Raw genomic sequence first — 25,006 nt, forward strand, 5'->3', positions numbered from 1 at the left:
TATAGTATAGACTAGACTATAGACAAGACTATAGACTAGACTATAGACAAGACTATAGACTAGACTATAGACTAGACTATAGACTAGACTATAGACTAGACTATAGACTAGACTATAGACTAGACTATAGACTAGTCTATAGACTAGACTATAGACTAGACTATAGAATAGACTATAGACTAGACTATAGACTAGACTATAGACTAGACTATAGACTAGTCTATAGACTAGTCTATAGACTAGACTATAGACTAGACTATAGAATAGACTATAGACTAGACTATAGACTAGACTATAGACTAGACTATAGACTAGACTATAGACTAGACTATAGACTAGACTATAGACTAGACTATAGACTAGACTATAGACTAGACTATAGACTAGACTAAAGACTATACTTTGGAACAGACTATAGACTAGACTATAGAATGGATTATAGACTAGATTATTGCATAGACTATAGACAACACACTATACTAAAATATAGACTTTAGACTAGACTATAGACTTTTATTGAAACATTTGTGTATAATAGTTTTTTCTTTAATAATTTTCAACCCCCTTTCCTCTTCAAATTTTGCAACGCAAGTCTATTCAGCTTTAAAAAAAAAACTAATAATTTATATTAAAATATGAAAAAAATTGTTCTTTTATTACATAAAAATATTCTACTTAAAGTTAATTAACAATGTTAGACATTTTAGAATTTTGAATTTAATTGAGCTAAAATTTAAATAAAAATCGAGTAAAGGTCCTATAACAATGATACAAATTATTTGCCAAATTTTATAATTATTTAGTTAAATATCACACAAATTCATACTTTCACTAAAACTTAAAAATACATATTTTATGAAAAAAAAAATAAAATAATAAAAAAAATAATAAAAGTAAATCAAAATAATCATAAATTTCCAAATAAAGCCGCCAAAAAATAATAATGTAAAAAATCACACAAACAAACAATTATCAGTATTTAAAAAATTACAATATTAAAGTCTTTTTAAAAGTATTAATTATATATTTAGAGAGGAAATCCAGTAGGTTGTAGCAGTAGTTTAAACGAAATATTTTTTTTTTTTTTTTTTTTTTGTAAGAAATTCATATTGTAGCAAAATCACTTAGATTGCGTTCCGGTTGTACCATATTTGAGGGCATTAATTGCACCAGTTTATTGAATAGAAACGAACGACGAGAACGTAAATCATAAATGAAATCATTACGTGAACGTTTGCCACCCGATTTGCGATAAGCTGTATAGGAAGAGGCAGCATCTGATATACCTGAAGATGTAGTAGAACTTTCACAGGATTCCATAGATAAATCTTCAGTAGCTTGTGTATGATCACTGGCAGCATCTGCAGATTTTGTATAAATATCTATATAGATTTTATTTTTATTTTTTTTTTTATTAAATTGTTGTGAGTGCTATTTGTTGTTTTAGTTTACCTTCTTCATTAGTTGAAGATGAAGTTATGTCTGAACTAGATTCGGCTAAAGATTTTCCAGCACCTATAGGTAATGTATCTAAATTAGGCTGTTCCATTTCGACATCATCATCAATTTTAAAAAGCAATGAAGCTAATTTATGGAACTAGGAAATAAATATTAGAAATTTTACATTATTTTGTTGATCTAAAGGGGAGTTTTACATAGAGTAAGACATAGAAGGGAAACTCTGCAACATTTTTTTAGTGTTTGTTATTGTTTGAGTCTCCTCTCTATGTATTACTCTTATGTTTTTGTTGTTTGTTACTAACATTTTTCAATTGTTCTTTATTATTATGATCAATGACTTCAGCTATATGTTGCCTTAAGAATTGCATAGCTTTATAAGGATCCGATTTGGCCATCTCTTCATAGTGTAATTTACGCAACAAAAAACGACAATGTCTCAAAATTTCATCACGTTTCGGTCTAAGAACAATAATTATTAAAATTTTTCTATAATTTTTTATCTTAAACTTACTTTTCCAATTCTAAAATCCAAAAATCATCTAATCTCAGTTGAGGAGTAGTAGATCTACCCGGATTACCACCAAAAAGATAATGAAGTTTAGCCACTTCATCATAAACCAATTGATGAGCATAACGAGGACAAGGTTCTAACATATTATCCTTATTGTGAACATCATCTGTTGCAGTAGAATTGGTGTAATTGTAACGACACGAATAGATTCGAGACCAAGTATGAGTATCTAAGGAATAGACCCAAAATGAATTGGAGGCATCTGGTGTATTGGGAACATCACGACGATCTTTAATTTTACTTAAACTCTGAAAAAAAAAAATCGAATCTGAAAATTTCTCTTATAAAGCTAGAATTCAAAATTCGAACTTACTGAGAAAATATAAATTTCATTACGTTCACAATCGATTGTGGCCCTAAGAGCTACCGGTGATGGTTCACTTTTACCATCGTTATTAGTAGCACTATTAGCATTGGAACCACCAGCTGCTGCTGATGTTATTGTTCCGGCGGTTTGTCCACCATTTGAATTTCTATTTAGAAATTCTAATGATTGATTATCGACATCGTATGTTATGAAATCGTGTATGTCTTCTTTGCCCCGTTGACCTCCATAAATGTAAAGTTTACGTTTTTTCTATAATTTCGCAAACAAATTGGATAAAAATTGATAATTTTCTTAATTTTGAATAATTTTTTAAAAGAATTTATATAATTTGCAATGTTAAAATAATCATCCGATTTCATAAAATTTTTGAAAAAGTTGAGCTTATGTTCGAAAACCTTATTTTTACAACTATAGAAATCGATTAAAATTTTCGAATTCAAAAAATTCTTGGATTTGTATTTTTGACGTAGATTCAGAATATGAATTTCTTAAGATATATCCGAAAATTCGAACTCATTTTCGAAAATTCGAACTTATGTTCGAAAAATTTTTTAAACTGCTAAAATTATCTCCAAAACATAATGATTTATAAAAATATCATTTTTCCTAAATTTAACATAAACATAAAATTTTTTGAACAAAATCACCAAATTTTAATGAATTTTAAAGTATTTTCAAAATAGTTTCAGAATACAACCTTGTCAGGTATGTTCGAAAATTCGAACTCATTTTCGAAAATTCGAACTTATGTTCGAAAAATTTTTATAAGTGTTAAAATTAAAATAATCTCCAATTCATAAGATTAATAAAAATATATCTTTTTTTTTTTTTGAATTTAAGTCTAATTTCTTGCATTTTTCAATTTCGAACTTACAAATTCTGAAAATAATTACAAGATTATCATGAATTTTTAAAGTGTTTTCAATGTAGTTTTAGAACACAAGCTTTTTAATGTAAGTTCGAAAATTCGAACTTATGTTCGAAAAAATTTTAAAACTGTTAAAATAATCTCCAAATCATTACGATCCATAAAAACATATTTTTTTCTGAAATTAAGTCCAATTTCTTGCATTTTTCATTTTCGAACTTAAATTTTGTTTAAAATATGGCAAAATTTTAATGTAATTTCTATATAACTTCAAAATACAAGCTTTTTAAGGTATGTTCGAAAATTCGAACTTATGATCGAAAAATTTTTTAAACTGCTAAAATAATCTCCAAATCATAAGGATTCATTTCTTGCATTTTTCAATTACGAACTTAAAAGATTTTAAAATAATTTCAAGATTACAAGAATTTTTAATGTTTTTACGTTCGAGAATTCGAACTCGTTTTCGAAAATTCTTAATTCAAATTTATACTCACATTATGAAACACCATACAATGAGTTATGCGCGATTTTATAGACAACACCTCCGGTTGAGAGGCCGTAGGATGATGACAATCTACCAAAATCTGATTCCAAGTATTCGTAGCAATATGATAAGAAAACAAACCCGAATACTCGGGTTCACTTGAGGTTGAAGCGCTAACACTGCGTGGTGTCAATATCTTACCGCCAAACACATAAATTGTTCGCTTATCCACATCAATACACATTTGATGATCATACATTAGCTGAGGACCACCTACTTGACTAGTGTCATCACATATCTGCAACCAAGTGCGAGCTCTTGTATCATACAAAAAGAAATCACTTTTTATATATTCTGTAGTACGTATGGAATTGTCCAAATAACGGCCGAGCATGAAAATATTTTTGCTTACAGGATCGAAAACCATTTTATGACATGATCTTGGTGTGGGACCATTATATTGTTCGGTATGTTCGAAAAGTTGAGTCCAACAATTGTTGCGTATATCGAATACCCATAAATCACTTAAATCTTGAAAGCCATTCCAGCCACCATACAGATAAATAAGACGTTTTTGAGAATCCATAACCAGTTGGTGGCCACCACGGTTACCTTTTAACAACATCAACATAAACTTGTTTTACTTATTATAAGATAAGAGATTTCCTAATTACCTGGTTGTTTACTGCCTTGGGCATGCTGTAAACGCCAAGCATGTTTATAATCTTGACGATTTAAATAATCATCCATTAAACCCTCATCCACACAATCACTAATGAATTTCTCTGCCTTATCAAAATCACCATTAACTACCAAACATTGATGCAGTTCTGTAATCAAAGGATGTTCGAGTCTTACATGGGTTTGTTCTTGTAAAGCTTTAAAAGCTGATTCATAACCCTGTTGCCGAAAGTGCTTTAGACATAAACGTATAATTTCCATCTCGCGCAGCTGTCCGGAGGAAAAAATTTCAACACACATATTAAGAAAAGCAACAAATAATAATCCATATATAATTAAAATACCTTATTATAATCCCTTAAACAAACACTAGTATACATGGGATCATCCTGACCCAAAAGTTCAATAAACCAAATGCTATAGTTAAATGTGGGACCCCACGACAATAATGGTACAATTTTCAAATACATTATGGGTAAATTACTGGTAATTTCACTGCGTAAACTAAATGTTTCTGGTATATGATCATTTCGTAGTCCCCTGCAGCGTTGAAAGGAAATAAATTAATGAAAATTGTTTTAATTATTTAATTATATTTACCCTTCTAGCAATAGAACCATACGTTCTTCATCCAAACCGCCATAGATGCGAAATTTCTTTATATTGCAAACATGCGACTTTTCGAATTTACCAAATTTTATTTTACGAACAATGGCAGGTCTTCGTAATTTTAAAGTTAAATATTGAGGTGGATTATTATTAAATGCTGACCAGCGTGACGACTGATCAGTGGGACAGTCTACTAGTATATTTCTGGAAGAAAAGAAAGTTATAAAATAGTAGGATATAACTGTATATTAAGTACACTATGGATTAGTCATGGAACAAGTCCATTTACTGATCTATGGACTAGTCTATTAACTTATCTATAGACTATGTGTCTATTGACTTGTCTGTAGACGTGTCTATTGACAAGACTGCGGACTAGTTTATTGATTAGTCTATGGTCGAGTCTACTGAATTTTCTATAGACGAGGCTATGGTCTAGTATACAGGGAAGTCTATAGAAGACTCTATTGACGGATCAATAGAAGAACCTATTGATTAGCATATAGAAGAGGCTATTGACTAGACTATAGACGAGACGATTGACTAGTCTATTGACTATTCTATAGACGAGTCTATTGATTACTCTATAGACTAGTCTATTGACTATGTATTCTATAATCGATTATATAGACTAATCTAGTCCATTGATGAGTCTATTTACTAGTTGCTAATCCATTGACTAGCATTTAGACGATTACATTGACTAGCATTTAGACGAGTCTATTGGGTACTCTAAAGACTAGTATATTGACTACTATAGACGTCTGTTAATGACGCTATTCGCTACTCTATAGACTAGTCTATTGCCTTTATAGACTAGTATACTGACTACTCTATAAAAGAGTATTCACTAATCTAGTCTATAGACGAGTCTGTTAATGATGCTATTTGCTACTCTATAGACTAGCCTGTTGCCAACTCTATTTACTTACTATGAATCTACATATTAGTAAGTTTACAGATCAATCTATTGAAAAGTATTGATTACCCATAAAACCCTCAGATTTTCCGGTTTAACTTCGAAATTATAAAATACGGAATTTAAAGACCGGCTTATGAAAAATATGTTATGCAAAGCATATTTTTTTATTAAACTCTGCCTTCAGCTAACATTCACAATATACCCATTAATAATATAGGGTCATTCCCGTTTTAATACGAAAAAAAAAACTTTAATATTATTTGGTTCCCTTCGAATAAGCCCCGACGATACTAAAATGCCGTCTACTGCGCAGTTAACAGCACTGCATTTGTGTTTCTTAAATCTACGATAAACGTAAACAATAAAAAACAACAATAATTCTATATGTAAATTTATAAATGTCCTAAGTTGTTGTTTATTTTTATAATTTTTTTACCTTCTTTCTCTCACTCCCTCTTTGTTTTACTTATATTTTTGTCTTATTTTATTAAATACTTTGCATACTTGTTTTTGTTTAAGAATTCAAGCAAAAAATAATAAAAACAGAAGCAGCAGCAGACAGACACAGAGATGGACGGACAAAAAGACAGAATAGCTGTAAATCAAGGCTGCATAATTGTTTTTGTTCTTATTATACATGGCTACAAAAGAAGAAAATAAAACGCGAAAGTTATGCAAATTACATAGATAAAAAATAAAATGAAATTTTCTTAATTTTCATGTTTTCTTTTTAACCATTCGTTCACTATATTCCGATGCACTTACTCTGGCACATAGTTGGTGGAAAATGAAGAATAACGATGTATCTCATAGGGCAATTTTTCAATATCTTCCAAATTTAAAGTCTTTTTTGTAGGAGGTTTCAATTCTGGCAACATATCGGTTTCTTGTGTAGTGTTCACAGTGCTGCTGCTAAAAATTGTGGACGAAGAACTGCTGGTGACACCGCCACCGATACCGCCATAGCTCATCAAGGTGTTGTTTGTCTGCGTAGGTGTTGTTGTTGTTGTATTACCATTATCGCTCATTTGTGAAGCCATTCTTTTGTTCTTAAAAATTATATTTATTGATTAGCAATATTATTGTCTTTATCACTTGTTATTAATATTAATTTTAAAAAATGTATTATATATATAGTCGAGTTTTTGTGTTTTTTTTTAAATTTAGTGCAAAAAATCGTTGTTGTTTAACAAAATCTTTTTTATACGAAAATAATCAGTCAACTGCTTCTTCTTTATATTTATTTGCAAATAATTCAAACTGCAATGTTAGCTAGTAATGATAATTTTGCGATTTTTTTATTATAGATTTTATTAAAGCTGCCTACATATGGAAAGTTATAAAAAGGGATTTCCCTATTTAATTTTTTTATATTAGCTGAACCCGATCGAGATAGATCCCAGAAATTCTAGACTTACAATTAAAAAAGGCTATCAACTCTTAAAAATTGTCAAAATTTATTTACATGGTATGTGTTAATATACATAATGTTTTATATATGTAAATATGAGGTTAAAATATATATACAAGTCTAAGCTGGAGAAACTGTGTTTTTTCTAAATTTAAAAATATTATTTTTCCATTGATATTCGCTAAATATATATTGAGACTTAAATCACAATAATAATATTCCTATTGAGTTATTGTGAATGCCAGTGACATTGTGTCAATGAAAAATATGCTTATAACGGCGTTAAGAAAAATTTTCAGCAACTTTGTATTCTTATCGCCATTTTTGTGTATATCGAACAACGGAATAAAAAAAAGACATACCAAGAAAAAATCCAATTCGAATATAATAAATTCTATAAAATTATAAAATTTTTTAATAACGGGCAATTTAGCTAGTTGCCGTTTAAATTTAAATTAAATAATACATATATTTTCTATTAAATAGCAAAAATTAATTAAAGTAAAAAGCAAAAAATAAACCAAAGAAGTAAAAGAAAAAAGTGTTCTCTTTCAGTGGTGTTGCTCCGTTTCTGCTGCTGCTACTGCTAAAAAAAAAGTGACACACACCAAAGTGAAATTTAGCGCAGATTTTTGCGTATATTTTGTGAAATTATATTAAAAAAAGAGAAAAAAAAGCCAAAAAATATATCTGGTTAATTTTTATCAACTACAAATTTATTTTTCAACGGAACAGTACTTAAAAACAAAACAAAATGGTAATTACAATTTTAGCAATTATATTTTTGTGAAAATTATTTATATTTTTAAAATTATATTATTGTTTTAAGTTATTTATTGGTTGTTCCCATATGATTCGTTACGTATAGGAATTTGTTGGCTACAAAATTTGGGCCACGAAAAATTATATGAAGAAAAAAATACAACCACTATTGCCACCTGTATAAGGGGACTGCCAACAATTTCAGTCCACTTTTTCTGCCTCCCCCTACGCATGAACGAAACAAAAAAATGAATAAATATATAAAAACTCTACATTGCCATAGTATAGACGACGATGACGACTATTTTTTTATTTTCTGCATTTTTGTTTCAGTTTAGGCAGTGGCGAGCTAGACATTCTTTAGCATTTGCCCTGTGTTTTAGCCTAAGAAACTGGCAAATTAGCTAAGCCTAGCTTTTTATATATCTCAAATTTTTGTGGCCTATTTCTTAGGTTTATGACTTTACATTATTTTGTCTTTATATTCCTTTTAAGGCCATATAAAATAGCTCTTTTAATAATGCAGACTGTATGAACAAATGTAATAAAGAAAATTTTATGAAAATCCTTTAAATTAGAACACAATTGAAGTGGCACACATTTTCAAAAGTTTTGTGTCCATGACTCTTTTTCTTTTCGTTATGTACATTCATGTATACATTAGTATACTCGATGACATAGATATAACTCCAAAATTTAATAAATACTGCCATGAAAATATGTATTTGTTTTTATACCCCATATCAGTCTTGGAAAACTGCAATTTTTATATAATAATAACTTTTTATAGGATTATTGATATATATTTTTTTTTATAAAATATTTAGAAATTCAGCAATATATCAATTTTATGCAGACTAAGGTCTAGTGTTTTGAGTATTATTTGACTTTAGACTAGATTATAGCCTAATTATGGTCAAGTGTATGGACTATTGACAAATTGGTTCACAAACTTATGGAATAATAGTCAACTTAGTCTAAAGTCTAATGTGAAGTTTAATCTATAGTGTAGTCTACAGTTTAGTCTATAATCTAGTCTTTAGTCTATAGTTGATAGTCTAGTTCTAGTCTAGTCTATTGTGCATTTTCTAGTCTATATTCTAGTCTAGTCTTTAGTATAGTATATATTGTAGTTTATAGTCTTGAATATAATCTTGTCTAAAGTCTAGTCTATAGCCAATTCAATAGCCAAGTCTATAATACAATTTATTCTTAGTCTGTGAATATTGCTTAGAAACCACCCTATTGTATATGTTTGGCTACTCAAACAGTTTCTTCGTTTAAACATAGCTATAGGGTATAATATAATCGTCAACGCCTTATATTTAAACATATACTTTAATTTGCTTATTTTATTACCTTGGGGACCATTAAACTATATGATGTCTAAGTTTAATTTCATTTCTTGTTAGTGTTTTCATTTTCTTTATAATCACACAAATTTTGTATACATGTAACATCATCAAAGTGTATTGCAGCAGCAGCAGCTAAAAGAAAATATACTAGATAAACTTATTTGTTTATACTCTTTTTTATATTGAATTCTGCTGCTAGCCTTTTACAACAAACATGTTTCAACATTTATTAACATAGTCGTTCATAATATACATACATACATACATACATACTGACATTAATATGTATGTTAAATTTAGTGTTTTTATGAAACTTTTTTCATTAAAGGATATAACTTCAGCTCAATGTTGAGCTGACTGAACAATAAGTTCAATAGTAATTGTGATGTGTTTCTACTTATTTTGGATTAAAATTACAGTTTGTATATTTATAGGTATATATATTTATAGTATAAAAAACCGCATAACTTCTGTTCTTTTAATAAAAAGTATTAAATCATTAAGGGCCAATCTTTAGGTGAAAGATTAGAGAAAATTAAAATTAATCCTCGAAAGTTGTCTTTGAGTACTCAATTAGTTAATTTTGTTTTCAAGTTTAAGCGCCCAATGGAGGTGGTTTAAGCTTAAGCATGAAATGCAAAAGTGTAAACAGCTGATGCAAAAAAATTAATACAATTTTTATAAATACATATAAACATTAAAATGTTCTATTTATTAATTAGTAAAAATTATGCCCACTCAAAATACATTTTTTTTGTTTTAAATTTAAGTTTTCATTTATTTTCATATTCAATTTACAATTGTCTTCTTCTTTTTTATAAAACATGCATTGTTTTGATAACAATCAGTGACATTTTCTGTTGTTTTGTATGGGAACACTGCGAAGTTTAATTTTGTACACAAAAACATCAAAGGGGATTAACATCAGATTAAATTTATGTTTAGATTAACTAATCTGATTATTAATTGGCATTTGATTGTCGACTCAAAAACCCGCTCTAAAACAGCAATAATTAACTTTACTTAACACCAAAATACTTGGTAAGAGTAGAATTTACAATATAGATGATATATAGATAGATAGATAGATAGATAGATAGATAGATAGATAGATAGATAGATAGATAGATAGATAGATAGATAGATAGACAGATAGATAGATAGATAGATAGATAGATAGATAGATAGATAGATAGATAGATAGATAGATAGATAGATAGATAGATAGATAGATAGATCGAAAATTACAGTTTGTATATTTATAGGTATATATATTTATAGTATAAAAAACCGCATAACTTCTGTTCTTTTAATAAAAAGTATTAAATCATTAAGGGCCAATCTTTAGGTGAAAGATTAGAGAAAATTAAAATTAATCCTCGAAAGTTGTCTTTGAGTACTCAATTAGTTAATTTTGTTTTCAAGTTTAAGCGCCCAATGGAGGTGGTTTAAGCTTAAGCATGAAATGCAAAAGTGTAAACAGCTGATGCAAAAAAATTAATACAATTTTTATAAATACATATAAACATTAAAATGTTCTGTTTATTAATTAGTAAAAATTATGCCCACTCAAAATACATTTTTTTTGTTTTAAATTTAAGTTTTCATTTATTTTCATATTCAATTTACAATTGTCTTCTTCTTTTTTATAAAACATGCATTGTTTTGATAACAATCAGTGACATTTTCTGTTGTTTTGTATGGGAACACTGCGAAGTTTAATTTTGTACACAAAAACATCAAAGGGGATTAACATCAGATTAAATTTATGTTTAGATTAACTAATCTGATTATTAATTGGCATTTGATTGTCGACTCAAAAACCCGCTCTAAAACAGCAATAATTAACTTTACTTAACACCAAAATACTTGGTAAGAGTAGAATTTACAATATAGATGATATATAGATAGATAGATAGATAGATAGATAGATAGATAGATAGATAGATAGACAGATAGATAGATAGATAGATAGATAGATAGATAGATAGATAGATAGATAGATAGATAGATAGATAGATAGATAGATAGATAGATAGATAGATAGATCGATAGATAGATAGATAGATAGATAGATAGATAGATAGATAGATAGATAGATAGATAGATAGAAAGATAGATAGATAGATAGATAGATAGATAGATAGATAGATAGATAGATAGATAGATAGATAGATAGATAGATAGATAGATAGATAGATAGATAGATAGATAGATAGATAGATGGATAGATAGATAGATAGATAGATAGATAGATAGATAGATAGATAGATAGATAGATAGATAATTACGAAAAAATCGCATCCTTAGAACTATTTCCGAGAAATCATTGTATTAAGAACTGGTCCCACAACCGTTTCAAAGAACAAGTGTGTTCTCTATAAAGCTTCACCAGAAGGTCACAATTTCGAACAACTCCAAACTAGAATCAGTACATGCTAAAATAATGAGTTCTACAACTAGTTATAGAACTAATACATTTTCGATAGTTATTAAAAAAATTTCCATACAATATTAAAATTTATTAAATTTATTTTATGTATTTCTCATTTACAGGGAAATGAAACTTCTCTGCCAATGGAGATGTGCTCCAACTGTAAGTATTACTATTATTACTTGTATTTTTAAGCAATTTATAAATGTTAAAGTAATTTTCTGATGGGAAAGGGTCGATTTTGCCCCAATAAATTGCAGCAATAGAGAATGTTAGTGTAAAATTTCAACCCTTTAGCACCTCCCATAGACAAACGAACAGATAGACAAACGCAATTACAAATAGGCCACTATCTTATTTAATAGTATTTTTTATACCCTCCACTTGCTTGGGAACCGTCTTTATAATTTCAGTATTTCCTTTGTAAATGTCACTATTTAATATATTTTACAAAATAAGTATTTATGTTCTGAACCTTATAGATAGCAAAGTCGATTTAGCTGACAATGTTTGTCTAACTATTTGTAGAAAATAAATTTATAAATATCCCAGATTCCTTTAAGATTCAAATTATGGATTACAATATTGAAAAAATTATCTTTCGTACTCATACATATTTCACAATATAACTTGAACTGTAAAAGAAAGACATTTGAGAGAACTTTCATTTGAAATACAGTGGCTAGCAAGATAACTATATGCCCGATATTGCAAAATATCATAAAATTAAGGACCAGAAGCTTGCAAAAACACAATGTCGACTCTTAATGAGTTAATTACCAATGTCATTACGTTGTTTATTGTTTTTTCAGAAATAAAGTCTTGTGACAATTTCGAAATAAATATCTAAATTTGTTAATCAAGAAATAAATACATGTTTTTCGTATTTTTTATTGTTTAGCACAATGTTAAATATATTTAATTTTAATAAACAAATTATATTTTTTTTCTATAGATACATATTTCAAAGAGACATAAAAGTGGCGCTATAAAAATTAAACGTTTGTAAATTATTTCAAATGTTAGTTTCATTTATATTTTAAGTTTTTGACATTTGTGCATTTATTTGTAAATAGCAAATTATTGAAATATTTAAAATATTTACAAAGATAAATATGCAAATGAAATGATATGTTTGTAAATTTTACAGTATTTAGTAAAAGGTTCTTTTAAGTGTATAAACAAATATATTTTTATATTAGGGGTATAACTAAATATTGGTACTAACTGCACGTGATAATGAATTGTTTAAAAATTAGACTAGAGTATAGACTAGACTATATACCAGAAGAGACTAGACTATAGACTAGACTATAGACTAGACTATAGACTAGGCTATAGACTAGACTATACTATAGACTAGACTATAGACTAGACTATAGACTAGACTATAGACTAGACTATAGACTAGACTATAGACTAGACTATACTATAGACTAGACTATAGACTAGACTATAGACTAGACTATAGACTAGACTATAGACTAGACTATAGACTAGACTATAGACTAGACTATAGACTAGACTATAGACTAGACTATAGACTAGACTATAGACTAGACTATCGACTAGACTATCGACTAGACTATTGACTAGACTATAGACTAGACTATCGACTAGACTATTGACTAGACTATAGACTAGACTATAGACTAGACTTTAGACTAGACTATAGACTAGACTATAGACTAAACTATAGACTAGACTATAGACTAGACTATAGACTAGACTATAGACTAGACTATAGACTAGACTATAGACTAGACTATAGACTAGACTATAGACTAGACTATAGACTAGACTATAGACTAGACTATAGACTAGACTATAGACTAGACTATAGACTAGACTATAGACTAGACTATTGACTAGACTATAGACTAGACTATAGACTAGACTATAGACTAGACTATAGACTAGACTAAGACTAGACTATAGACTAGACTATAGACTAGACTATAGACTAGACTATAGACTAGACTATAGACTAGACTATAGACTAGACTATAGACTAGACTATAGACTAGACTATAGACTAGACTATAGACTAGACTATAGACTAGACTATAGACTAGACTATAGACTAGACTATAGACTAGACTATAGACTAGACTATAGACTAGACTATAGACTAGACTATAGACTAGACTATAGACTAGACTATAGACTAGACTATAGACTAGACTATAGACTAGACTATAGACTAGACTATAGACTAGACTATAGACTAGACTATAGACTAGACTATAGACTAGACTATAGACTAGATAGACTAGACTATAGACTAGACTATAGACTATACTATAGACTATACTATAGACTAGACTATAGACTAGACTATAGACTAGACTATAGACTAGACTATAGACTAGACTATAGACTAGACTATAGACTAGACTATAGACTAGACTATAGACTAGACTATAGACTAGACTATAGACTAGACTATAGACTAGACTATAGACTAGACTATAGACTAGACTATAGACTAGACTATAGACTAGACTATAGACTAGACTATAGACTAGACTATAGACTAGACTATAGACTAGACTATAGACTAGACTATAGACTAGACTATAGACTAGACTATAGACTAGACTATAGACTAGACTAGTCTATAGACTAGACTATAGACTAGACTATAGACTAGACTATAGACTAGACTATAGACAAGACTATAGACAAGACTATAGACTAGACTATAGACTAGACTATAGACTAGACTATAGACTAGACTATAGACTAGAGTATAGACTAGACTATAGACTAGACTATAGACTAGGCTATAGACTAGACTATAGACTAGGCTATAGACTAGACTATAGACTAGGCTATAGACTAGACTATAGACTAGGCTATAGACTAGACTATAGACTAGGCTATAGACTAGACTATAGACTAGACTATAGACTAGACTATAGACTAGACTATAGACTAGACTATAGACTAGACTATAGACTAGACTATAGACTAGACTATAGACTAGACTATAGACTAGACTATAGACTAGACTATAGACTAGACTATAGACTAGACTATAGACTAGACTATAGACTAGACTATAGACTAGACTATAGACTAGACTATAGACTAGACTATAGACTAGACTATAGACTAGACTAGACTAGACTATAGACTAGACTATAGACTAGACTATAGACTAGACTATAGACTAGACTATAGACTAGACTATAGACTAGACTATAGACTAGACTATAGACTAGACTATAGACTAGACTATAGACTAGACTATAGACTAGACTATAGACTAGACTATAGACTAGACTATAGACTAGACTATAGACTAGACTATAGACTAGACTAGACTATAGACTAGACTATAGACTAGACTATAGACTAGACTATAGACTAGACTATAGACTAGACTATAGACTAGACTATAGACTAGACTATAGACTAGACTATAGACTAGATATAGACTAGACTATAGACTAGACTATAGACTAGACTATAGACTAGACTATAGACTAGGGACTATAGACTAGACTATAGACTAGACTATAGACTAGACTATAGACTAGACTATAGACTAGACTATAGACTAGACTAGACTAGACTAGACTAATAGACTAGACTATGACTAGCTAGACTAGACTATAGACTAGACTATAGACTAGACTATAGACTAGACTATAGACTAGACTATAGACTAGACTATAGACTAGACTATAGACTAGATAGACTATAGACTAGGACTAGACTAGACTAGACTAGACTAGACTATAGATAACTATAGGACTAGACTATAGACTAGACTATAGACTAGACTATAGACTAGACATTAGACTAGACTATAGACTAGACTAAGACTAGACTATAGACTAGACTATAGACTAGACTATAGACTAGACTATAGACTAGACTATAGACTAGACTATAGACTAGACTATAGACTAGACTATAGACTAGACTATAGACTAGACTATAGACTAGACTATAGACTAGACTATAGACTAGACTATAGACTAGACTATAGACTAGACTATAGACTAGACTATAGACTAGACTATAGACTAGACTATAGACTAGACTATAGACTAGACTATAGACTAGACTATAGACTAGACTATAGACTAGACTATAGACTAGACTATAGACTAGACTATAGACTAGACTATAGACTAGACATAGACTAGACTATAGACTAGACTATAGACTAGACTATAGACTAGACTATAGACTAGACTATAGACTAGACTATAGACTAGACTAGACTATAGACTAGACTTAGACTAGACTATAGACTAGACTATAGACTAGACTATAGACTAGACTAGACTAGACTATAGACTAGACTAGACTAGACTATAGACTAGACTATAGACTAGACTATAGACTAGACTATAGACTAGACTATAGACTAGACTATAGACTAGACTATAGACTAGACTATAGACTAGACTATAGACTAGACTATAGACTAGACTATAGACTAGACTATAGACTAGACTATAGACTAGACTATAGACTAGACTATAGACTAGACTATAGACTAGACTATAGACTAGACTATAGACTAGACTATAGACTAGACTATAGACTAGACTATAGACTAGACTATAGACTAGACTATAGACTAGACTATAGACTAGACTATAGACTAGACTATAGACTAGACTATAGACTAGACTATAGACTAGACTATAGACTAGACTATAGACTAGACTAGACTATAGACTAGACTAGACTATAGACTAGACTATAGACTAGACTATAGACTAGACTATAGACTAGACTATAGACTAGACTATAGACTAGACTATAGACTAGACTATAGACTAGACTATAGACTAGACTATAGACTAGACTATAGACTAGACTATAGACTAGACTATAGACTAGACTATAGACTAGACTATAGACTAGACTATAGACTAGACTATAGACTAGACTATAGACTAGACTATAGACTAGACTATAGACTAGACTATAGACTAGACTATAGACTAGACTATAGACTAGACTATAGACTAGACTATAGACTAGACTATAGACTAGACTATAGACTAGACTATAGACTAGACTATAGACTAGACTATAGACTAGACTAGACTAGACTATAGACTAGACTATAGACTAGACTATAGACTAGACCAGGGGTTCGGCAAACTACGGCTCGCGAGCCAAATGCGGCTCTTTGGATGTGGAGCTGTGGCTCTTTAGTTTCATAAACATTTTCTTATTTTATAAACAAATATTTATATATTTTAAAATCTTTCTGAATCGATTAACGAGCAGTGTTTGTTAAAACTAACAAAACAATTCGCAAACGTTTCTACAATATACACAACTTTTCATCTTTGTTTAATCCTTTTGTACGTAAGCAAAATCAAGCAAATTCTTTTTGGGCGAGAAAGAACGAAAACAAAACAATTAGTTTTCAGTAATTTTCTTGCTTTTATTTACCATTGTGCCATTTGGAATTGGTACTGGATCTCTAGAAATGCAGTTGATCAATTTAAAAAGTAAAGCTTTGGTTATGGAAAATAGTCAAAGTTTAAAAGCCAGTTGATAGAGTTAGGTAAAAAGCCAACTAACAAATGAATGTTTAGAGTCGTTTGTGAAACTTTCTAAAGCCATACAAACCTATCTCTCCCACTGAATTTGTTCCATGTATAAGTAAGAAAATGTTTAATTCTTTAAATTTTTAATTGAAAAGTTCACTATAAACGAATGGGGCATCATGAGCGCTCCTACGAAGTGCCATTAGATAAGATGTAAATCATAATCGTACATTTCGAAATTTTCATGTTTTTCGAATTAAAACATATTTTTTTGGAAATTGAAAGTATCGTAATTAATTAATTAATTAATAATGTGGAGAGTTTGGATACAGTTAAATACTAAAAACTTGGTCTATTTGAAAACTTCAATATTGGGTGTTGGTTGGTAGTATCAATTCGGAACCCATCTTATTAAATTTGGTACAGATATTTTTGTTTCTATAAATTTGTTTATGACGAATTTCACAACTATGCTGGTATTATTAAGCCTGTTATGAGCGTTAAAGTCAACAATGAATTGATCATTAAAAAATTTTGGAGAGAGATTTTTCTTCCTATAATACTTGTTTGTGTCGAATTGCGTCGCTATACTAAGATGTATTATTAAATCAGTTATGAGCGTTAGAGTCATTTTCCGAAGTAGACCTTATAAAAGGGGATTGGTCAATTATGTTCGGATCCTCTTAAAATTTGGTCGAGAAATTTTGTTTTTATAAAACTTGTTTGTGTAAAATTTCGTCGCTTACTGCTATTATTAAGTCACTTAAGAGCGATAGGGTAATTTTCTAGTGCTGATCATATATGGTGGTAGGATCAATTATGAGTCGATAGTCACCAAATTTGGTAAAGATATTTTTGTTCTTGTTTGTGTTGAATGTCGTCATAATACATCTATTATTAAGACAGTTATGAGCGTTAAAATCAAATTTGGAAGATAGATATTGGTCCTTATAAAAGTTGTTTATTTTTTGTTTATTGCTACTGTTAAGTCAATTATGATCGTTAGTCATTTTCTGAAAAGGACCTTATATTGGGTTTGGTAAAATATGGTTCGATGTCCGCAATACATCACAATATAATTTCTGTATGCATAAAAAAACTTTATCTTGATTGCCGCCAAATTAATATATTACTTTATGCTGTATTAGCTGCATCATCAATTTTCGTTATTTTTACATTTCCTGATATACTTCGAAAAGCCTTTTAAATTATAACACTGTCACCCTACTCTAATAAACTTCTATATTTTTAAAAAATGCATTTGAATGACACATAAAAATTCAAAAAGTATTTGTAGTCAAAAATCTATAAGAAAGATTCCTTGCAGAATGTCCTGTAGATAATTAAATCAAAAATTATGTTTTTGAAGTGAATTCATAAAGTATTTCAACTAAATTCAAATCGGGGTTTGTTGGTCAAATAGGCCGAAACATAGAAGTCATAAGGCTTCTTTGTTTTCATAAAGATTTTCGGAAATTGGAATTTTTCTTTGAAAAAATTCTAAAACTGTTAAAATAATCTCTATATTACAAGGATTCGCTAAAAGTGCCATTTTTGTTTTATTTGATGCCAATTTATAACATTTCACAGTTTCGAAGTTAAAAATTTAAAATTTTCATGAATTTTAAGGTAATTTTAGAACATAACCTTTTAGAATTTTTTTGATAGGGACGCTGATTTTAATTGTAGGAGTGTAAAATTTAGCAGGAACATGTATTTTGATAGGGTGTGTCATAACCAATCAAAAAGTTGATTTTGATTTTTTTGTAACTTAGGGCTTTTTGGATTTCATATGAAGATTTTTAAAGTTTTAATAAACAAAAATTTTGTGGCTCTTTTAAAACATATGTTTTGTAAACTGTAAATTTTGGCTCTTCCGACTCAAAAGTTTGCCGACCCCTGGACTAGACTATAGACTAGACTATAGACTAGACTATAGACTAGACTATAGACTAGACTATAGACTATAGACTAGACTATAGACTAGACTATAGACTAGACTATAGACTAGACTATAGACTAGACTATAGACTAGACTATAGACTAGACTATAGACTAGACTATAGACTAGACTATAGACTAGACTATAGACTAGACTATAGACTAGACTATAGACTAGACTATAGACTAGACTATAGACTAGACTATAGACTAGACTATAGACTAGACTATAGACTAGACTATAGACTAGACTATAGACTAGACTATAGACTAGACTATAGAGTAGACTATAGACTAGACTATAGACTAGACTATAGAGTAGACTATAGAGTAGACTATAGACTAGACTATAGACTAGACTATAGACTAGACTATAGACTAGACTATAGAGTAGACTATAGACTAGACTAAACTATAGACTAAACTATAGACTAAACTATTGACTAGACTATAGACTAGACCAGACTATAGATAGACCAGACTATAGACTAGACTATAGACTAGACTATAGACTAGACTTCAAATATTCACTAAAAAATAGTTGTAATTTCTTTAAAGAGTTCCATTTTGATTACATATGAAGAAGAAAAAATTTTCCCCCTAATCTACATGAACAAGATATTTTTAAGTGTATTTTGCCTTGGCATTGGTTTTGATTTTATTTTACTGTAGAAAATATTATTATTTATTGTCTTTTTATAATACATATGAACATTTTGTTTGGTTCTTTTAAATATTTTTCTCTTTTCCCACTTCTTTTCTGTGGTATAAATATTTGTTTTGTTTTTATATGTATTTAGGCAAAAAAAAAAGAAATAAAAACAATGTCAACAAATTAACTATAGTATTTCTATTTTTTCGATTTATATTATAAACTTAAGTTCAGTAACATTTTACTTTTAAGTATAATAAAAAAAGGCATTTTCTTTTAATAACGTGTCTAAAGGAAAATAAACATTTAACATGTCATTATAGTTTTTTTCTTTACCTTAATTTCCTATCAGTGTAATCTTGATATAAAATGTACTTACATATTTCATATCAACATAATGTGATATTATTTAGCACTACATTAAAAAGTTATACATATTAGAAAAAGTTACCACTGCTGACAGTTCAATAACATTTCACATTTGTACCATTACATTTGATGTACACTGACACATATTCTACAATTACTAAGTTAAGGATTTTGTTAGAAATTTTAAAATTTCCATCTTTTTAAACTTATTCAATCCACTTGTAGTGTATAAGTAAAATAAATGTCTAAACCTAAGTAAAAATTGTCTAGTACATAGTATATTTTGTCTAGCATAGAAATCACTGCTGATTACTCAGCCAAACAAATTTAGTTTGTTTTCTAGCTAGATGTCAAAAAGATTTGACAATTGTTTTCATTAATGCGAAATTAATGCTAACAGTAACAAATAGGTATATTTTTTTCGCTGTTATTAACCTAAAGAATTTGTTTTTGTTTAATTTTTAATTAATATTTTAAATGAATTTTCTTTCTAGTCGATGCCGATGAAATACGTCGTTTGGGTAAACGTTTTCGTAAACTAGATTTAGATAATTCTGGTGCCTTGAGTGTTGATGAGTTTATGTCTTTGCCAGAATTACAACAGAATCCCTTAGTACAGCGTGTCATTGATATTTTCGATGCCGATGGTAATGGTGAGGTAGATTTTAAGGAATTCATACAAGGTGTATCACAGTTTAGCGTTAAAGGTGATAAACTATCAAAACTACGTTTTGCATTTCGTATTTATGATATGGATAATGATGGTTACATATCAAATGGTGAACTATTCCAAGTAAGTTTATGGGACATTTAATCTCATTTTAAATAAATTGTAAATATGTTGAGAATGTTCTGTTGTTGTTAATATTTTAGTATATAGTCTGTCTATAGTCTAGTATATAGTCCAGTCTATAATCTAGTCTGTAGTCTAGTCTATAGTCTAGTCTATAGTTTAGTCTATAGTCTAGTCTATACTCTAGTCTATAGTCTAGTCTAGTCTAGTCACTAGACTATAGTCTAGACTATAGTCTATAGTCTAGTCTATAGTCTAGTCTATAGTCTAGTCTAGTCTATAGTCTAGTCTATAATCTAGTCTATAGTCTAGTCTATAGTCTAGTCTATAGTCTAGTCTATAGTCTAGTCTATAGTCTAGTCTATAGTCTAGTCTATAGTCTAGTCTATAGTCTAGTCTATAGTCTAGTCTATAGTATAGTCTATAGTTTAGTCTATAGTCTAGTATATAGTCTAGTCTATAGTCTAGTCTATAGTCTAGTATATAGTCTAGTCTATAGTCTAGTCTATAATCTAGTCTATAGTCTAGTCTATAGTCTAGTCTATAGCCTAGTCTGTAGTCTAGTCTATAGTCTAGTCTATGGTCTAGTCTATGGTCTAGTCTATGGTCTAGTCTATAGTCTAGTCTATAGTCTAGTCTATAGTGTAGTCTATAGTCTAGTCTATAGTCTAGTCTATAGTCTGGTCTATAGTCTAGTCTATAGTCTAGTCAATAGTCTAGTCTATAGTCTAGTCTATCGTCTAGTCTATAGTCTAGTCTATAGTCTAGTATATAATATAGTCTATTGTCTAGTCTTATCTATTCTTTTGTGGATCTGCTATAGAACATGAACAACTATTTGGTAGTAATAATTTCTATTTATTTTTTCTTCTGTGTTCTTTTATCTTTTTGGTATCTTCTTTAGGTGTTAAAAATGATGGTAGGCAATAATCTTAAAGATACACAATTACAACAAATCGTAGATAAAACAATTTGTTTTGCCGACAAAGATGAAGATGGTAAAATTTCATTCGATGAATTTTGTTCGGTAGTCGGTAATACAGATATTCACAAAAAAATGGTTGTTGACGTCTAAAAACGTACATTTGTGTCTCCTCAACATATAAAAGCCACAAACACTTCCTACTCCCTCCTGATACACTTTAAAATAAAGTTACATCCTTTAAACAACTCCAGCTGCTCTGCCTTTCAATAACCCTTCCTCTCATTCTCCTGCAGTCGCTATCCTCCTCTCCTTCCCTTTAATTAATATACTTAACTAATTAATATTTATATATTTTTAATTGTAAATTTTTTTTGCTAAGGGAAAAAACAAAGAAAAAAGAAAATCTTAAAAAAATTTATAATAAAAAAACAAATATTTAAAGTTAAATACAAAACGAAACAAATACAAGAATTTTACAAATCTCCATCCTCGTTAATTAAAGTAAAAAAACCAAAACAACAAGAAACTCGTTAATTTATTTACTAATACTTGCATAATAAACTCGGTTTCTTTTAATTATGCAAATGTTTTAATTTTTATTATGTCTACATACACACATACAACTATTTTTTAACTGGAATTTACTTTTCTTAAATTTATTTGTTTATGTTTTTAAAAAAACCTCTTTATTTATTTTGTTTAAAACCTTATTTTTAATGATTTTTTTTCTCAATTTTTATATATTATTAAGTTTGTTAAAGTCTTTATTATAATTTCCTAAAAAAAATATACAAAACAAATGTTTATTTAAAAAATTAAAAAAAAATTACAAAAATAAAAAAGCTTAAAACAAACAAATAAAAACATTGCAGTAATTTACTTTAATAAAACAAAAAACCCAACAAATATGAAAAAAAAAATTAAATTCTTATACGTTATAAATGAAAACTATCAGCAATAAACGAACTAATGAACATTTTACAGAATTACATATACAGACAAGCAAACATCTTAACATTTAGCAATTGAAATAATGAAAACAAATGATAAATTAATTAAATAAAACTAATTAAAATAACTCCAATATTTGCCTAATAAGAAACAGAATTATAATTATAGTTTATACACAGACAAGAGTAAAAAAGAAAAAGTAATTTAAACAAAAGTGCGATCTTATTTACAAAACTTTTTTCGAAATACGTCAATTTAAATTTTTAGTAAGAAATCGAAATTAAGTATAATTACGAATTTCTAGTAAATACTAGTTCAGTAATATTTCAGTTTTACATCAGTTCTAGTTCAATTCTATTTCAGTTCTAGTTCAGTTCTAGTTCAGTTCTAGTTCAGTTCTAGTTCAGTTCTAGTTCAGTTCTAGTTCAGTTCTACTTCAGTTCTAGTTCAGTTCTAGTTCTGTTCCAGTTCAGTTCTAGTTCAGTTCTAGTTCAGTTCTAGTTCTGTTCTAGTTCTGTTCTAGTTCTGTTCTAGTTCAGTTCTAGTTCAGTTCTAGTTCAGTTCTAGTTCAGTTCTAGTTCTAGTTCAGTTCTAGTTCAGTTCTAGTTCAGTTCTAGTTCAGTTCTAGTTCAGTTCTAGTTCAGTTCTAGTTCAGTTCTAGTTCAGTTCTAGTTCAGTTCTAGTTCAGTTCGAGTTCAGTTCTAGTTCAGTTCTAGTTTAGTTCTAGTTCAATTCTAGTTCAATTCTAGTTCAGTTCTAGCTCAGTTCTAGTTCAGTTCTAGTTCAGTTCTAGTTCAGTTCTAGTTCAGTTCTAGTTCAGTTCTAGTTCAGTTCTAGTTCAGTTCTAGTTCAGTTCTAGTTCAGTTCTAGTTCAGTTCTAGTTCAGTTCTAGTTCAGTTCTAGTTCAGTTCTAGTTCAGTTCTAGTTCAGTTCTAGTTCAGTTCTAGTTCAGTTCTAGTTCAGTTCTAGTTCAGTTCTAGTTCAGTTCTAGTTCAGTTCTAGTTCAGTTCTAGTTCAGTTCTAGTTCAGTTCTAGTTCAGTTCTAGTTCAGTTCTAGTTCAGTTCTAGTTCAGTTCTAGTTCAGTTCTAGTTCAGTTCTAGTTCAGTTCTAGTTTAGTTCAGTTCTAGTTCAGTTCTAGTTCAGTTCTAGTTCAGTTCTAGTTCAGTTCTAGTTTAGTTCAGTTCTAGTTTAGTTCAGTTCTAGTTTAGTTCAGTTCTAGTTCAGTTCTAGTTCAGTTCTAGTTCATTTCTAGTTCAGTTCTAGTTCAGTTCTAGTTCAGTTCTAGTTCAGTTCTAGTTCAGTTCTAGTTCAGTTCTAGTTCAGTTCTAGTTCAGTTCTAGTTCAGTTCTAGTTCAGTTCTAGTTCAGTTCTAGTTCAGTTCTAGTTCAGTTAGTTCTAGTTCAGTTCTAGTTCAGTTCTAGTTCAGTTTTAGTTCAGTTCTAGTTCAGTTCTAGTTCAGTTTTAGTTCAGTTCTAGTTCAGTTCTAGTTCAGTTCTAGTTTAGTTCAGTTCTAGTTCAGTTCTAGTTTAGTTCAGTTCTAGTTCAGTTCTAGTTCAGTTCTAGTTCAGTTCTAGTTCAGTTCTAGTTCAGTTCTAGTTCAGTTCTAGTTCAGTTCTAGTTCTAGTTCAGTTCTAGATCAGTTCTAGTTCAGTTCTAGTTCAGTTCTAGTTCAGTTCTAGTTCAGTTCTAGTTCAGTTCTAGTTCAGTTCTAGTTCAGTTCTAGTTCAGTTCTAGTTCAGTTCTAGTTCAGTTCGAGTTCAGTCCTAGTTCAGTTCTAGTTTAGTTCTAGTTCAATTCTAGTTCAGTTCTAGTTCAATTCTAGTTCAGTTCTAGTTCAGTTCTAGTTCAGTTCAATTCTAGTTCAGTTCTAGCTCAGTTCTAGTTCAGTTCTAGCTCAGTTCTAGTTCAGTTCTAGTTCATTTATGTGCTGGTTCAGTTCTAGTTAAAAGTGCTTTTA

The 25,006-nt window shown here is 29.4% G+C and overlaps 2 protein-coding genes across 3 annotated transcripts; one reads left to right on the forward strand and one right to left on the reverse strand.

The window, feature by feature from the left end:
- Window positions 1–1,035: 1,035 nt before the first annotated feature.
- Window positions 1,036–7,179, reverse strand: LOC119613208 (muskelin). 2 transcript variants are annotated; one of them, XM_037969153.1, is made up of 10 exons: window positions 6,693–7,179; window positions 4,997–5,209; window positions 4,741–4,936; window positions 4,390–4,666; window positions 3,726–4,327; window positions 2,346–2,609; window positions 1,973–2,280; window positions 1,764–1,920; window positions 1,453–1,597; window positions 1,036–1,361 (listed from the first exon to the last, which is right to left on the reverse strand). In XM_037969153.1, the coding sequence occupies exons 1-10, from the start codon at window positions 6,965–6,967 to the stop codon at window positions 1,105–1,107; spliced, it is 2,694 nt and encodes an 897-aa protein (XP_037825081.1). In that variant the 5' UTR covers window positions 6,968–7,179; the 3' UTR covers window positions 1,036–1,104. The 2 variants fall into 2 exon arrangements, with proteins under 2 accessions (XP_037825081.1, XP_037825080.1); XM_037969152.1 differs by having other exon boundaries at window positions 1,036–1,382; window positions 6,693–7,136.
- A 463-nt stretch (window positions 7,180–7,642) lies between these two features.
- On the forward strand, window positions 7,643–23,078 carry LOC119613209 (calcineurin subunit B type 1). The gene is made up of 4 exons (XM_037969154.1): window positions 7,643–8,095; window positions 12,012–12,051; window positions 20,874–21,172; window positions 22,077–23,078. The coding sequence occupies exons 1-4, from the start codon at window positions 8,093–8,095 to the stop codon at window positions 22,245–22,247; spliced, it is 513 nt and encodes a 170-aa protein (XP_037825082.1). The 5' UTR covers window positions 7,643–8,092; the 3' UTR covers window positions 22,248–23,078.
- Window positions 23,079–25,006: the final 1,928 nt, after the last annotated feature.

This window comes from Lucilia sericata, unplaced genomic scaffold (genome assembly GCF_015586225.1).
Source record: "Lucilia sericata isolate MDLA Ls3-8-SP2 unplaced genomic scaffold, ASM1558622v1 Contig002011F_arrow, whole genome shotgun sequence".
NCBI classification, from domain to species: Eukaryota; Metazoa; Arthropoda; class Insecta; order Diptera; family Calliphoridae; genus Lucilia; species Lucilia sericata.

Coding starts and splice junctions, on each gene's coding strand:
- LOC119613208 (XM_037969152.1), bottom strand. CDS start 6,967: ATGGCTTCACAAATGAGCGATAATGGTAATACAACAACAACAACACCT. Junction 1,598..1,763: donor ATAAAGAACAATTGAAAAAT/GTTAGTAACAAA, acceptor TTTATTTCCTAG/TTCCATAAATTAGCTTCATT. Junction 1,383..1,452: donor ATCTTCAACTAATGAAGAAG/GTAAACTAAAAC, acceptor AAATCTATATAG/ATATTTATACAAAATCTGCA.
- LOC119613209 (XM_037969154.1), top strand. Junction 12,052..20,873: donor AATGGAGATGTGCTCCAACT/GTAAGTATTACT, acceptor TTTTCTTTCTAG/TCGATGCCGATGAAATACGT. Junction 21,173..22,076: donor CAAATGGTGAACTATTCCAA/GTAAGTTTATGG, acceptor TATCTTCTTTAG/GTGTTAAAAATGATGGTAGG.